Consider the following 16,020-nt stretch of genomic DNA (forward strand, 5'->3'; position numbering starts at 1 on the left):
AGATCAGCACCCAGCGATCACACAGCAGGCCACGTGTGACATAATTAGCAAGCTAGAAAGCGAATGGGCTTTAAAGGTGGTCACTGCAGCACCGAAGCCATCTGCTTAAGTGAAGGTTCAGCACAGGCAGTCCATTGATCCAGCGTAATCTCTCGTGAGGCATTATGCTGCAACAGGCTGCTGTGACACACAAAGGGAACGGTGGGGCCATTATTTATAGACAAACTAATTCAGAGTTAAAACCCTCTGCTGATATTTAGGGTGCTGATATTTATTCTATGTTTTGCTCAGGGCTGCCCAATTTACCTACAGCTCCCCTTAAAAATACATTTGCTTATGGATGAAGCAGTTCTCTGTTGGAGGGATTTTAACTTCTGCTGCATTACATATACCAGCTGTAGCATCGCTGTAAGGTGTTAACAAGCGTGAAGTGTTCCAGGTCACGGTACATTTGCAGACCAAATCTACAATCTCACTGCAAGGAATCATGGCTTGATGCAGCTTTTGGAGCTTTGCGTTAAGCACAGGATCAGCACGGAGCCCTGACACGAGGGCCCCCGGCAGCTCTGCTTCAAAGCTGAAGGTACCCACGGAGCTACAGGGACCTCCTGAGCAGTGCAGAGGATGTTCCTCCTGTTCCTGCCCTGAGGAGCACCTGGGCCATCTCAGTTCTGTAGGTTTTTGGTAGATAACTGAAGTCTGATGTTGAGATTTCTCCCTTGCCCCTCTGTTTTCCTGGTGACCCAAGCCTGAGTGATATGCTTGCAGATGTTCAGCTGAGATGCTGGTTGGAGGGAGGTGGGAATCAATTTTCCTTTTTTAAGTTGGGCTCAATGTGGGAAAGGCGATAGCTTCCAGGGAACTTGTCGCTTATTTGCTGTGCCGATTCTCAAAGCTTAAAATAACTGCCTCTCCACCGAGCAGTCTGTAAATGCAATTCCTGTTTTGTTTTGTAGCTATCCCTGACATCACTGGCCACAAGCGAAGTGAAAATAAAAATGAGGGGCAGGAGGCACTCATGTACTGCAAGTCCGTGGGCTTCCCGCATCCCGAATGGGTGTGGCGCAAGAAGGTCAATGGAGTATTCGAGGTAAGAAGATTGGGGCACTGGGAACATATAAATAACCCAGAACTCCCACTAAGGCAGGAAACGACCACCTTAGCTCTAGGGATGTGCTCTTTAGGGGTGCCTTGTAACTTCTCAAAATGTGGTTCCAGAAGTCTGAGATGTGGCTGACCAAAGCTGAAATTTCTCAGTAGCAGCGAATACAAAACTGTTGCAACCTGTAGCGTTGCTGAGCAAACAGTTGCTTTTTACATTGCTGCTGGGCAAAGTTAGGAGTTGTCCGGAGAGATGGGATGTTGAGGGTACAAATTGCAAAACGTGAGTTATGAAATGTACTTTAAAAATGCATTTGGTTATGAATTTCTTAAATTGTTTTTCGGTTTTACTGGTTGAGCTCACAAGACTCAATAGGAGGACTTGGCAGTGATATCTATTAGCATTTAAGTGCCCATATTTTTTCCATGTGGCAACCCAACCGGTGAGCTAAAAATTTGATCAGCAATTGGAAGAGTAGAAGAAAAGCTGAAAGTTGCTAAATCCTTGAGCCTGCCTATTTTTACATCTGCCGGAGAAGCAGTAACTTGATTGATAGACGAAGAACAAATATTCAGCAAGTAATAGCGTGGGTTGTTTGCTCACTGTTAAGGGTGAGCTTAATTTTTCATGGGACAGTGATGTATGGGCAGCTTAGCCAGTGCTGTGAGTCATCAGAGTCCTGTGTGTTGCTCTGTTGACTTCCCCACAGGCTTTCTTTCTGGTGAAGCTGATAAATTCATCCAAGATTAGCTCTCAGGAAGATCAAACCTTTGTATTTTGTTCTGTCAGTTTTGCCCCTTCTGATTATTAAAATAAGTAATTCCAGAAATCTTTTTCCAAAATGTCTAAAGAATATGGGGCCTTAAATTCCAGGTTCTGTAAATATTCCTGAAGTTCACAAACTTGGCAGTCTAAGGACAGTACGTGTCTGTTTTAAAAATGTTACAAAGGCAAAATGTTGATAAGTCTGCTGTATCTTAAATAATTAGACAATGCTACCTAATGCAGTGTAGAATAACCTCAACTTGTACTGCTTTTTCTTTTTTTTGCTCTAATTGGAATCATTTTGTCCCCTGCTTGGGAAAGCACCCTCTCTCTAGTTCTCTTGTCCGGTTAGGTCAGTCTGTTTCATCTTGTTGTGTGGAGGGGAATGGATTGTAATGGTTTCTTGTAAGGCACGAGGCTGAGAACACTGCAGCATACAGGCACATCACAACCGCTGGCATTTCATGGCTGCTGCTGTTACAGCAGGAGAAGAATCAGCTTGTCAGTCAAGCTGACATGGTTTGTTTTTCTTTGTTTTGAAACAATTCACTTCAGGGAGGGTTATAGAATGAACACTGGCAGGGGGCTCTGTTGTGTTAAAGAACCAACTGCTTTGTGAGAATCCATCAAATCTCTCCTACTTGCCATGACAGAAATGAAAAGGAAAAGCCTCGGTGCCAGGACTTATTAAGCTCTCTCTCTTCTCCTCTTCCACCTTTCTTCTTTCATCAGGACATCAACAACTCTTCCGGCAGATTCTTTATTTCAAATAAAGACAACTACACCGAGCTCAGCATCACAAACCTACAGATAAACGAGGATCCTGGCGAGTACCAGTGCAACGCAACCAACCAGATCGGCTCCATGTCCGTCACAACCATCCTCCGTGTCCGCAGCCACTTGGCTCCCCTCTGGCCCTTTTTGGGGATCTTGGCAGAAATTGTTATCCTCGTTGTCATCATAGTTGTTTATGAGAAAAGGAAGCGGCCGGACGAAGTCCCAGACGGTAAGTGTGCTCAAAGCCGCTTGTAAGAGGAGGAAAACATAAAAAGGCAAAGCAAACTTATGGAAGGAGGACAGAGGGGGTCTTTGTGGCAGGAAGGATCATCAGCGTAGCTCGTTCAGCTCTGGGCTCTTTGCCTTCTCATCTGTTCGCTCTCCAAATCCTAAAAACCCCAGTGAGCGGAGAGGGTCCAAGTGCTGTGCGAAGTCCTAACACTGCATTTCCCCCGGATCTCAGACTGTGGGATGGGAGGGCAATTTTTACAATATTTGCAATGTATTTTGTTGCACGAGGTGGGCCTTGTGCCCCTGTCTCTTTCCTACTGTAGTAGCCCTGAAATCCTCCACGCCAGCCCACAGAGCATAGGGCAGCACAGGGAGAGAGCTGGAAACCCTTTAATCCCTGATGGCGCCTGGATTGGACGCTGGGCAGGTTTTGGAAGAATGCATTGCACTTAGCGGGATTGGGACCACAGATGCTTCAAAAATATCACACTTTCAGGGAGGGTGGGAGGGGAGGTGGGAGGTAGGGCTCTTATTTCGGTGTGTAACTGAATTAGTAACGTATTTAAGGAATGCTCTGGAAACTGCTGTCCACTGAGTTGTATTTTCTAAAGATTAGGCTATTAGCTTTGATGGTAGCACTGACTAGTTACAGCTTTGTTGTGTACCGAACAGCTTAATTGTTTTATCTTTGAACTTCTTCTGCATATCTCCCTCTTTTAAAAGTGGGGGAAGGGGCATTTTGAAGCTAAAATGAGTATTTGAAAGAAAAACATTGACAAACAGACCTGACAATCGTGTGACACCTAGTTGCTTTATTACTGTGTTTGTCGAGAAAACTTACTCAAGGAATCCTTGTGAGAAACAGCTGGTAATGCCATCTTGCCTGCTGTAGGAGCATGACGTGTCCAGATAATGGAGCAGGTGCTGGGGAGTACATGGAGGGCAACACGCTGAGTCAGTGCGGGGAAGCACTGAATCACGGGGGCTTTCCTGGGTTGCCCGCGAGCACAGAAGGTGCCTCCCAAAGGCAGCTGTGTTGTAGCTTGTGCAGCACTGACTCGCTGTCGAGTTGCACAAGGACTCGGTGCAGCAAGACGTTTGCCTTTGGGATGGAAACATAGGTGCTGAAACAGCACTCTGCTTGTCGAGCTGGGGCGAAAATAACTTCACTGCTCCCGAGCTGGGTTTTAGCGAGTGGAAGAAGAAATCTTACAAAATGGGTAATCAATTTTAATAGCTTGGCAGAGGCTTGGATCACTTCCACAGCAGATCGAAACTTTCTTAAATAGTGCATACCTAGAGGAAACTGGCTTTTGATCTTAACCACCTCGGTAGCGATTACTAACTGCTTACAGAGCATGCGTTGGGACCGTTCCTAGGTGTGTATCACCAAACTTTATACTGTGTCGTGCATGTACCTCCGCCAACTAACAGCTTCACGGTTGCTGAAGGGGTTTCTACTGCCGGCAGTTTGTTCTGGACGTGGCTCTCAACCAGCCCAGAAAACTTCAGATGTATTTGAAAGAATAATTTAATGTTTTCTCGCGCTTCTCATGTATTGCTATACCATTTTGGCCGGGGAGAATCTCACCTCATTTCTTTTTTTTTGGTGGCTGTTGGTAGTTCCCTGCATTTCCCAAGCTTTCTCTTGGTGAAGTTTCACAAGGACTGAAACAAGGTATCAGCAATTGTAATCAGATATGGAAATAGTTACCGTAAGCAGCATAAGCTGGATTTAATCCAGTAGAAATTGGCTTGGACTTGACCAGATTGCAACGCGACAAGCGTGTTAGCACAATTGAGCACACACCAGAGGTGAAGCGCACATCGGCGCTCGTTACGGGCTTGTTTCAAAGGCTGAAGTTTTCCCGGCTGGTCTGGCTGCTCTTCAGATGCCTGAGGAATTCCAGGCTCATCATCTCTGGTGTAGGTGTCCAAGATGATGAGCCAAGTAACTGAGGTTACTGACTTTGCTTGCTCAGTTCGCTGTTCTTTTAAAGGCAGCTAAGCTCGAGGCTGGAGAGTGACGAAACTCTGAGACGTGTTTTCTCTGCCCACTTTCTTGGAGGACAAAATCCAATACTGAATATTGCAGTCAATATTTATGTATTAGGTTTGCCTAGATGAAGAGATGCAATCAGCATAAAATCTCAACTAAAAGGCCGACTTGAGTCCTGTAGTTCCTTGGAGACTCTTGTGCTCTCTTTAATTGCATTTGGAGCTTTCTGTGGTACTGTGGTGGGAAACACCCTCAGCCGGGGCGTTTTACAAATGCATATGTGAGAAATCCTTGATAGGCTGCTGATTTCCACACTTGAGCGTTTTACTTAGGTTATTCTTAATTCCATTGTTCTTTTAAATACACTGTTATGAAATGCCAAAGTTAATGTTTGAACACCGTGGTGTGTTTGTCTGGAATTGAATCTTGGTGTTTCCAAAGTCGTACATCTGCCTCCGTGCTGCAGTGAGCTGTGGCAGGTAACACCAGCGAGCCCACAGCTGAGCCAGCAACTCAAGCAGTTGCCTATCAGAACATTCATTAGCTGCAAGTCTAAGCATCATATTATTAATATAAATATTATTTGGCATCTGCTGTGGTTTCTTCAGAGTTGGCCAGTCTCCTGAATATTCTTACGGTTGGTTTTGATGCCTTAAACCTTCAGGACAAGGGTTGTGGTTACGTCAGCCTTTGTTACGCTGTGCCTCCTCCTCGCTTACAGGGGCAAAAACTGGTAGCAGAGTAACCTCCCTGCTGCCCCTTCTTGCTAGGATGTGCATTTTGTCCTTGTATACTCCAAATTTGTCCCTACGCTGAGATTCTTTAATAGCTCCCCACCATCACCCCACTCCCCATCACAGCAGCATAACTCTGGACCCATCGGATCTCCTTTGATCTGCCGTAGCAGGCAGAAGTGGCCAAAAAAAAAAAAAAGACAGCCGTGTTTGAGGGTGGATGGCCATTTTGCGTGTTCCTTTGGACCGCTGCCTAATGGATCGTTACCGTTTGGCTTGGCACGTCCTCCTGCAGGCTGTCCGCTCCTGCTGATAAGGTGTCTGCTGCCATAAACAGCCTAAATGTTGGGGTGCGAGCTCTGGCCCGTGGGGCGTTGGAGTTTCCCACCTTAGGGGGAAGAAGGGGGATGTCTCCTGTATCCAGCTGGCCTTTTTTCTCTGAGAATCCTCTGATGGCTTGGCTCAAGGTAGGTACCTTTTTGGTACAAAGAATTCCCCCCCCGAGACTTTGAATGGCTGATGCTGAACAGGAGCCTCCACTTGCTAGTGGGGGATGTGACTGGAAAGAAACATTATCTCTGTCCTGGAAGATGTCTGGGATGCTTTCCAGAGCTCTTGGGAACTCTACCTGGCCAGCCAAAATAAAATCAATTGAATTAATTCCTTTTCCTTCTCTCATCTCCGTGTCCCACAGGCTAAAAATTACCTGTCGTAGCGTGCCAGCTACCGCTTCTCTCAGATGGGTAGCGAAGATACCTGCTTGAATTCGGAGCAGTTCTTCTCGGCTTACTGCTCAGTAACACTGCGGAGTGAGGCCTCTTAGGTGTCAGAGCCGGGTGGAAAGGGCTCTGCGTTGCAAAAGAGACTTTTCCAGTGCGTTTGCTGGCTGCACAAAGTGTTACCGTCTGCTAGAAGCACTGCCAGCCAGAGCAGTGAGGACAATCCTTTAACTTTGGCATTTCCTGACGGCAGTTTTTTGCATGGACCTTGCTTTTTGTGTTTGGTTTAATTGCTTCTTCTGCCACAGAACAGGGCTGCTCGGTAGCTCCTTTGCTGATATTTCCTCCTTCACATAATTCACATGTTTTTTATTTTGTCCTGCTGCTGCATAGCAGGAGAAGAAACTTCTGCACCCGTGCAATCTGCATTTCCACCAGCGATGGTGCGGGGATGGCATTAGTGCGCGCCTGGGGCGGGATCTTGCTCCTCGTGCCTGCGGATTAGGGGCTTTCTGGTCCTGCTGGGAGCAGAGGGGGCTGCGGTGAGCATCGCCATCAGCCTGCGAGCCCCCTCGCTCTCAAATTATGTGTGGAAAGGAGGAAGGGAGGGGAGGCCGTGCTTGAATTTCTGCACCCCAAAATGAGAGTTGTGGCTTGCTTTACATGTGGTAAAGCGATACGGATCGCATTCCGTTTCGAGAGAGCAGCTAGGTGTCGTGAAACCAGAGTGGGTGAATAATGTGCAGCTTCCCATGGCTTCTGGTGATGAAAGCTGCATGAACATGGCATGTTGAGGCCAGGGATGCTGGCACTTCACTGCATGCACGGTCGGAAACTGTTCCAGCAGGGGACTACTGATGCATTTTGCTCAGAACGCAAGTTGCTTGGACTTCCCGTGACAGTAAAAGGGAGCAAATAGCTTTTTCTTCCTCTGTGGTATAGCTTAAGCTGCTCATTTTTGATAGACGTAGTGATCAGCCATTGTGACCTTTATATAGTCTATCAAAGATTCCTAAAGAAAGTGCTTTCTCCTGTTGTTGGATCAAATTAGCACAGATGCTGTTTTAAAGGGTGTGTTCCGGGGTAAGTAGAAAGTAAAAACTCCTTGGCTACATTCCCTCTTAGGAATGTAAACAGTTTTTACTTTAAAATCCATCCTGTACATACTCCTTAGCTCAAAGCCATGAGGTGACTGGGTTATGATACGTGCTTTCTCATTCTTCCCCTCTCATTTGTCAGCTTAATACAAAGCCTCTCCATAAATGTATTTCTGCTCCGGCTGTGCAGCAGCTCCATCCATATCCCCGCGTTCTTTCTAATACTCATTTTTTTCTTGACCTCCCCGTTCCTGCTATTACTGTAAGTAATTTAAAGAACAAAATGTTTTCATTTAAACGGTTTACCTTGTAACAAGTTACTTTTTTTTTTTTTTCCTATTACCCGCACCTTTCTCTCCCACGCTTAAAATTCACAATGGGGAGAAAAACTGTCAGACAGGCACGCTGCGAGATTGTGTAGCTATGAACTATACCGAAAAGCAAGCATCGTTGTATCGTAGCGGTAATGGAATAGCCTGGCTTCTGTGGGCCTTTGTACTAATTTGTTAGATGCTATTACAGGGTCAGAACTCCTTGAGTCTGATGTAAGTAATCTTGGCCAGAGAGTTGTCATTGCCTTATGCCTTCATTCCATTTCAGAGCAACTGCTTTGTTCTCACCGGTGGGTTTAGTGCAGAAGCTGAGTGTCTCCACTCACCGCTCCCCCCCTCTGTTATTAATGAAGCGAAACAGAAGAGTGTTACTGCAAAGCCTGTGTGCTGTGCAGGTAAACGCTGCCTCCAAATCTTTGTGCAACCTAAATTGTCAGTGCGGGCCTAACGCCCGTGTCCCTGCAAACAGCCATGTGGGAGAAAGCACAGGGTGCTTGCTGGGGAGCCTCCTGCACCTTTCATGAGCTCACCAAATAATTTATTGATTTTTATTTTTTAACTTGGGCAAACACATCTGAATTCTTATTAATGTCCTTCTCAGAAGTTTTCAAACCACTGCCGAATTTTCTCTTCCCAGAAAGCACAACCTGAAGCTAGTGGAAATGTCAGAAGTGCCCAGCAGCCTGCAGCAGTTGTAACAGACCGCTTTGCGGTCGCACTGTAACACCAGACCGGAGCAGCCACAGACGCTGGCTTTTCCTTTTAAACATTTGGACAGAAATTGCACATGGGTGTTCTTGGGTGCGTGCTGTAATGACATTTCTGTTCACTACAGGTGTGCAAGGCAGGTCTGGGTGTTGCCATCTGCCAGGGTAAGCAGCACTGTAAAAGGGGAGCCCTCCACAAAATGCAGCCCCCTTCTCAGCCTGCTGCAGCGTGAGTTCTGTTCCCAGACACCTGATGCAAGTTGAAACCACAGCAAACGTATTTGTCATCCCCGCAGAGTTTTATCGTCCAGAAATTTTGCCTAAGATCACGCTTGGTGCACGAAAGAGTGGAGCGATTCTAAACTTCCAGTTCAGAAATCTGCAATTTCAGGGCAACGCTAAGCAGATAATCACTATACCTACCTTCATCGTGCATTATATAAGCAACGATCTGTTGGAGTCTGCAGGCCCCCTCTGAATTAAAAAGCCAACCCCTGGAAAATGAGGGGGTTTAGGTCCGTCAATTACGATATTACAGCTTCACCTGGCAGCATTTCAGGAGCCCCGCAGGTGCGGAATGGAATGAAGCAGCATACGCAGAGGCTGGTTCTCTATGGCCATGCATTTTAAATACTGTCGCGATAGAGATCAGTTACTAGAGCAGGTCTTCTGGCATAAAGGTTTTGAGTTATATTGATATTTGTCGGTTACTATGACTTCTTTTTTTTCCCCCCTTCAATTGCATCATACCCTTAAAAAACGGTGGTAAGTGAGAGATCTGCATGCTTTGGAGTTTGTTTAATCTCCGCTTCAGTCTATACAATGCACAAGTCATAATGTTAACACTTAAAACTTCTTCATTCACGTTCACGACTAATTTGGATTTCAGTTTGCTGTTTTTAATCCTTATTTAATCTAATTTTGTACTTATTTTTTCTGTTGTTCTGTTGCCCCCTGATTTCGCTCAGGTTTCGGTCTTTGTCTGTACTGTACTGGGGATGCTTTTTCAGCAGAGAAAAGTCTGACCGGGGCAGTAATGCATAGAGAAATATTCCTCGGTCACGTTTTATCACCGTTCAAGTTATAGAAGGGGAAGGGGCGAGTGGTGGTGATGATCCACCGGTCTTAGGCCTTACGCGCAATCACAAGTATCCTAACAGGCATTTTTGTTGGATCTTTGGCAGGGAAACTTTTGCTGGCAGCCTTTATAAATGTGAAGCATTTTTTTAACACACTAAACTCCCTGTCTGAAATACACATCTAAGTGTTTTAACTGAGGAGGAACAGTGGTTATTGGGTAGCGAGAGAGAGCTTGTATCTTAATGGTGCAGTTTGCTATTTCTGAAGTTCAGCAAAACAAACTCTCAAAGCTGTCTGCTTGTAGAAAGCTGAGAGAACCGAGTGGTAACGCCGAATGGCATCGGTAGCGCTACTGGCTTGGGCTGGGGGGGCGCAGGGCTTGCTGTCTGTCCCAGGCTCTTCCCACCGAGTGCGCAGAGTACGTAGCCTAGCCTGCTTTGCAATCTTTTGTGAGTCAAAAGATTATCGTGGAGGGAGGCTCTAGATTTACTCTACTGTGCTTTGTGTTTCAGTACCTGATGTGTCTCTGTATATCTCCACTGTATATACAACAGCACATTGATGTCTGGTTGTCCTTACTAGTCCTAGTTCTCTCTGTATCTTGTCCGATAGTGTACTGTTGCTGGTAATGGACTTCTGTGGACACTGGTGTGTCGCTAGTATGTTATTTTTGGCTGTAAAGCTCTCGGTTTGTGGTTAGTTCTTTATTTTTTTGAAATATTTTTTTGTTCCGGTCACTGTCTGTGCTAGCGGTGGCTTTGCCTATCCGTTGCCTTGAAGGTACAGGTGGAGTAATGTCCCGTTTGACAGACATTACTCCTAGCGTGTGCTCATGCGGATGCCCACACTGTTCAGACTGTAATTTCCATAACTGCTTCATGTGCACCAAGCCCCCTTGTGGAATCCTGCTGAGAGTTTCTTGAAGGCTTCAGTGAAAAATCCCTCCCGCACAAGGGGGAGCAGCAACTGTGGAGTGCTCAAAACAGCAGGTCGTGAATTGGTCCCCCAAAATACCTCTACGGGAGCATTGACGTAACTTTCTGGATTGATTTTTGTACTGCTGCTTAAATGCACTTCCATGTACTGCAGCTTGGGGGAAAAATAAGGCCTTTTTAAATTCCAAAAGTATTCAATTGGCCATGAAAGAGTCTGTACGAAACATTACTCGTTGGCAATTTTTTTCCAATTCTTAAGAAAGAATGTTTTTCCCAGCCTCCCTCCAGGAGACACAGGCAAAACAATGCTGTCAGTCTTCTGTAGCTGAAGTCTGTTGTGTCTGGAGGTGTTGCGACACTGGAATTTTTCCTGGTGCTTTGAGTCCTGTGCTCTATCGGACGCACGCACAAAGCCTGCTGCTGTCCCTGGTCTACACTGGGGTACTTGAATCAAGTATTGAACCTTCAACCTCCTCCTTTCCTGGTCTCCGATAATTAGATCTTGAGGAAAATGGGAAATGAAAAGGCTGTGTCGTCCGTGATAGAAGATGAGCATATGGCGTGTACACCCCGTTGTGTACATACCAATAATTACCCACCCACAGTTGAAGGATGGCTTAAAAATCAATCCAAGAAAACAAACAGCAGGATTTTACAACTGAAATGTTGGTTTGTCTTCTCATCTATTTTTATAAGATTGAACCACTGGAACTTGGGGACAAGATGAGTCTGACCATATTGCAACAATCTGTCCGCTACAGTTGCAGTTCTTCATGACAAGCATTTAAAGTGTTAACTAAAACCATTGAAGCAACATACCTGCCATTAAAACTTGAATCCAGAAAATAACTCCATGAATCTTTGCACTACCAAGTGGAATGGCCTTTAATGCTGTAGATTGGTTTGCTGTTTGCAGTTGGGCTGGCGTCGGTACAAAGACTGACTCTGTTTTCTTTCCTTCCCTTGTCTTCCCTGGATTGCACCTGAATTCTTGCTGCAGATGATGAACCAGCTGGGCCAATGTAAGTGCACCTTAAGAAAAAAAATATTGCTGAGGTTACTCGGGGCTTACAGGAGTTTGCAGCGCTGTTACGTGTGCCACTACTAGCTGTGACATGAAAGCTCTAATAAAGATCAGCATGCTCTATGTTATATGGTTTAGTAAAAGGAGGCAAAATCATCACTCTGAAGCCTCTGAGTTGATCTCTGGCTTTCTTGGCCAAGGGAGTAAAAAGTCTGTTGGGGGAGAGACAGAAAAAAGCCCCTGCTCCCAAACAAATGGGGCTTGGACCACTGATGCTTGGGAATGGTACCTGCTTGGTTTGTTTTTTGATAGCAGTGAAGTAATGAAAATTGAAATCTGCCAGATCCTTGCTTGACAAACAGTATTTTCGACGAGTTAGCATGTCATTCTTGCATGTCATTCTTCCTTCATCCTATTTAACTTGGTATGTACAAAGAAAATTTTCCTACTTTGTAATTTAATGCATTTTTTTCTTTCTTTCCCCAGGAAAACCAATTCTACAAACAATCATAAAGATAAAAACTTACGCCAGAGAAACACAAATTAAAAATGCTTATCATGTAAGTATGACTTGCACACATCTCAGAAACGGTCAGACTAAAGCCCTCCTTTCTCTCCCATGGTTTGCGTATGTAAACCTAACTCATTCCGTGTGTTAAAGCTACCAGCTGCTCAGAGTATGGCACTAGCCTTCCTGTCACACTTCGAAGAGCACTGGGGGTTATCAAAAGATTTTTTTTCATAAAATGTGTAGGTAGTTTAATGATTCATAGCACTCAAACTCTACATGACCGCTACTCTCACTAATAAAAAGAGCCCTCTTTATTTCATCTTAAAGCCTGGAAGCTAAGCTCGGCTGGGAAGCATGTGCCTCCATTTAAGACCAAATTGGATGTTAAGTGCTTTGTTTACGTACTGTTGTGGCACCTGATGTTGAAAATGCTGTCAGGCATTGACTAGCACCTTTTCTCATTTCTTTTTTAGAGCTTTAAGTTTCTGAGAGACTGATGGCAATATGACCTGCTAAATTTAAGGGTTGGAACTCTTGGTTCTAGAACTCCAGTTCTGTCTGATTTTTTTCCTTTTCAAGTGAGCAACAATATGACTGTCTAAAGCATGCCTTATTTAGCCTCTCCTGTAAGGATGACCTAGCCAGATAAATTTTAATACTGCTTCAGTGTAGAAGGTGTAAACTATTTTGGGCTTGATGTGCTGTGAATGTTGCTTTTCTTTTCCTTAATATATTTAAACATTAGAAGTAGTAAGTCGGATCATGCATGCACCATTTTTTACTTACTGTAGCTGTTAAATTGGCAAAGCTCTAAAGCGCACTGCTGCCATCTAGTGATACTTTTTGTAAAGTACAGCAAAACTTAAAATATATACAGTATATATTTATATTTGGGGGAGGGGAAAACCAAAATACAGTAATTGTGTTTCATTTTTAAGCTGCTGATGTTCATTCCTTACTGTATGTCTGAAAGATGAGAGAATTATGCTGTTCTGGTACTTAGAGAAGTAATATAAATTGAAATTATCTTAAGGGCTTAACCTATATAGAAAGACTTGGGTGTCCTATAATCAGACTTCAAAAGCTGGAACGGTTCGACAAGGTGGTGATGGTGGAGAAATGCAGTTGAAACAAAAACAAAACTTCAGTTTATAAATATATATATATGATTGCTTTTTAAGTGATTTTTTGTTAACTCATGTAAATTCTCAAATCCTTTTGCACTGATGTGTTCAACATATTCTTGTACATTCAATTCAGGCAAACTTTTATAATTTTCTTTTTTGTTTAAATGATAAAATGTTACAGCATGGTGATATTCTATGCAACTAGTTCTAATCTTTAGTTTGACACTGTAATTTCTCATGATTTAAAGATTGTAGAAATAGACCTAACAGGGTTCTCATGATGTGCGTAACTGTAGATGCATGAACTTGTGTTCTGTGTATTTGTTGAAGTGCAATGATGTATAAAAAGTGGATTCACCTGTTTTTAAAAATAAAACACTGACAAAAACACATGAGACTTTCAAATATTTAATTGCATTTAAGCTTGTATATCCTGAGTACTGTGTATCCTGGAGCAGATATTCCAGTGGTAGTAAGTTAAATATTGCTCAGCCTTCTGCGAGTTTTTTCAGTTCCTTCTCCACATCTTCCACAAAAGCTGGGAAATTCTGATCCATAAGACATAAGCGAATGAAGGGCCCCAGCTCTTGTGCGCTCCACACTGAATGCCGGTACACAAGGGGGAGCTCAAACTTCTGTTTCAGCACAGACTGCAAAAGGAAAAACAAAAGTGTTGCACTAATCTTGTACATAAAAAGTAGCATTACATGGTTTTTGTAATGATGCAGCTACGTCAGATTTTTCCTTCAGTATTTAATAAAGATGCATCTGCCTTGTTATTACGCTGTTTGAATACTTTCAGTCCTATATGATTTATCTATGGAACTCTTTCCCTCTCACACCTGGTTTCAATTCCAATGTAGCTTTCATGCAGCTCTGAATTCCTGCCTGTGCCATTATGAAATGCTGGCTTCCTGGGTAACATGACTTCCTAGTGAATCCATTCTGTGTACGAGAAAAGGATCCTGTGCGAAAGGCGTGTACTGCTGTTCTAATTGTGCAGGGATAACCAACGATATGGTTCTAAGCTCTTAACTTAGCAAGTTATCTCTTAAAAGTAAAGGGTGGGGCTTTTTGGAAGTTGTAGAACATCTTTTTCATCCCAACTTGACCCCCGCTCTTAGCTTTTCCCTTGGTGGTGCAGGAAGGATGTCCATCACGCTATTTTTCACTACAAAACTGGTAGCAGCAGAACAGGTGCCATACAACAGCATGCACTGAGCTCAAGGAGGCCCTCACCGCCTCCTGGCGTCCATGGGTGATGCCAGATCTCATCCATTAAGTACATCGGAGAAACGCGCAAGGCTAATGGACCGGGAGGTTGCTGGGTAGCTCCCGAGCACTTTTCCATGCTGCTGTGACTACAACAACAATTTGAAGCATCTCAACTAACGCTTCGTTGTGGCTGGCTGCCAGTGTTCCAGCTGGATGGGAGCCATACTGCAGAAATGGCAACTTCACAGTGTACGGGCCCTGCCGCAGCCAGGGCTGCTGCTCATTGTAAACCTCATCATTCAGTGTATGTTAGTGACTTTAAATGTTCGTGTACCAACACTTTCCTGTTGTTCAGGCTGCAAATACAGACATCGCCACCTGCTTGCTTTCTAAATTTCTTTACCTGTCTGTTCTGAAGTCACAAAAGCATCAGCTAAGATGCTGTGTGGATACCCAAGGGGAGAGCAGGAGTACAGAAGTCACTGAAGTGCTGCTTTCATGTGAGGTAAGTGTGATGTGCAGAGGCAGCTGGTGATAGAGGTGAGTGGTCCTTGTGTTATGGAGGGGGGTCTGTAGCTGGGCTTAAAGAACTTCAAATGCCTAGCTTGGCCTCTTCTTTGGTGCACTAATGGCATACTAGGGCTAAACCAAGCCTCTCCATCTGGAGAAGTCAGGATTGCTGTTAGTTTCAGTCAGACCCTAGCTACCACTGCTTGAACCCGAAACAGGGCAAAGTAACGAGGTGGGCTGCTTGGGCATGCTGACATCAAGCATAACTGTTTGTGGGAGGGGCGAACCTAATTTTTCCTAATCTTACTGGTTCAAAATTGCACTATTGGTGTTATCCTAGCTCATGTCGTAGTGTTGATTGGAGAAAAGGATCTTTGAACACAAAATAGTGTTTAAAATGATTATTCTTTTGCAGGCATATTTTTTACTTAAAACCAAAGCTGCTGCCAGGTTCTTGAGGGGGCAGAAATGTAGACATACAGCTGCATGGTGTTCCAGAGTACCAGCTGAATGGGTATGTCTCCAAGGTGAACAAGGAAAAGACACTCAGCCCTGAATGAACTTTGTGTTGTCAGGGGATGGGAAATCAGCTCACAGTACAGTACAGTTGAGTTAAGCTGAATACAAAGTGGCAGGGCAAGCAGTGGATGATGTATGAAACTACATCAACGAGTCTTTGAAAGGCAATTTGCTAGTAATTCAAGGGAGAGATGGATTAAAACATACAGCAAATAAAAGCCTTGTTATCAGGTAACTTTGTTCAGAAGCAGGTATCGTGTATTTGTGATTTCAAAAAAGATTTTTTTAGAACCTGAGGTCTTCTCTTATAACGTTGGTATTAATTTACATTGCCTCTTAAAGCAGAAATTAGTTGTGCAACGATTATGGAAAAACACAGTTGCTAAAGGCAAGCTCTGCCGTGTCTGATCGCTCTGTACTGAGTGTTCAACATCAGAGCTAAATTATCCCTGGGAGAGGAAGGGCATACTGTGCCCTGTGCAACCACTGTCACTAATTCTATCTGTTGAAGGCTCACAGGTAGCATCAGGGAAACTGGAGGACCTAGTGGAGTCCTGAGGCTACTGTTCACATTGTCAATTAATCCATCCGCCTCCACTGCAGATAAGCACAAAGATGCACAAAAAATACTGCAGG

At 44.3% G+C, this 16,020-nt stretch overlaps 1 protein-coding gene across 1 annotated transcript in view; it reads left to right on the top strand.

Annotated features, from left to right (window-relative positions):
- NPTN (neuroplastin) overlaps positions 1-13,919 on the top strand; it is a 51,038-nt gene extending 37,119 nt beyond the window's left edge. Inside the window, exons 4-8 of the mRNA XM_035335311.1 lie at positions 957-1,090; positions 2,600-2,873; positions 11,479-11,500; positions 11,989-12,062; positions 12,487-13,919. Of these exons, the coding sequence (XP_035191202.1) occupies positions 957-1,090; positions 2,600-2,873; positions 11,479-11,500; positions 11,989-12,049 (491 nt within the window). The 3' untranslated portion in view covers positions 12,050-12,062; positions 12,487-13,919. The remainder of the gene's footprint in view (positions 1-956; positions 1,091-2,599; positions 2,874-11,478; positions 11,501-11,988; positions 12,063-12,486) is intronic.
- Positions 13,920-16,020: the final 2,101 nt, after the last annotated feature.

The sequence above is a fragment of the Oxyura jamaicensis genome, chromosome 10 (assembly GCF_011077185.1).
Source record: "Oxyura jamaicensis isolate SHBP4307 breed ruddy duck chromosome 10, BPBGC_Ojam_1.0, whole genome shotgun sequence".
In the NCBI taxonomy this organism is placed as follows: domain Eukaryota; kingdom Metazoa; phylum Chordata; class Aves; order Anseriformes; family Anatidae; genus Oxyura; species Oxyura jamaicensis.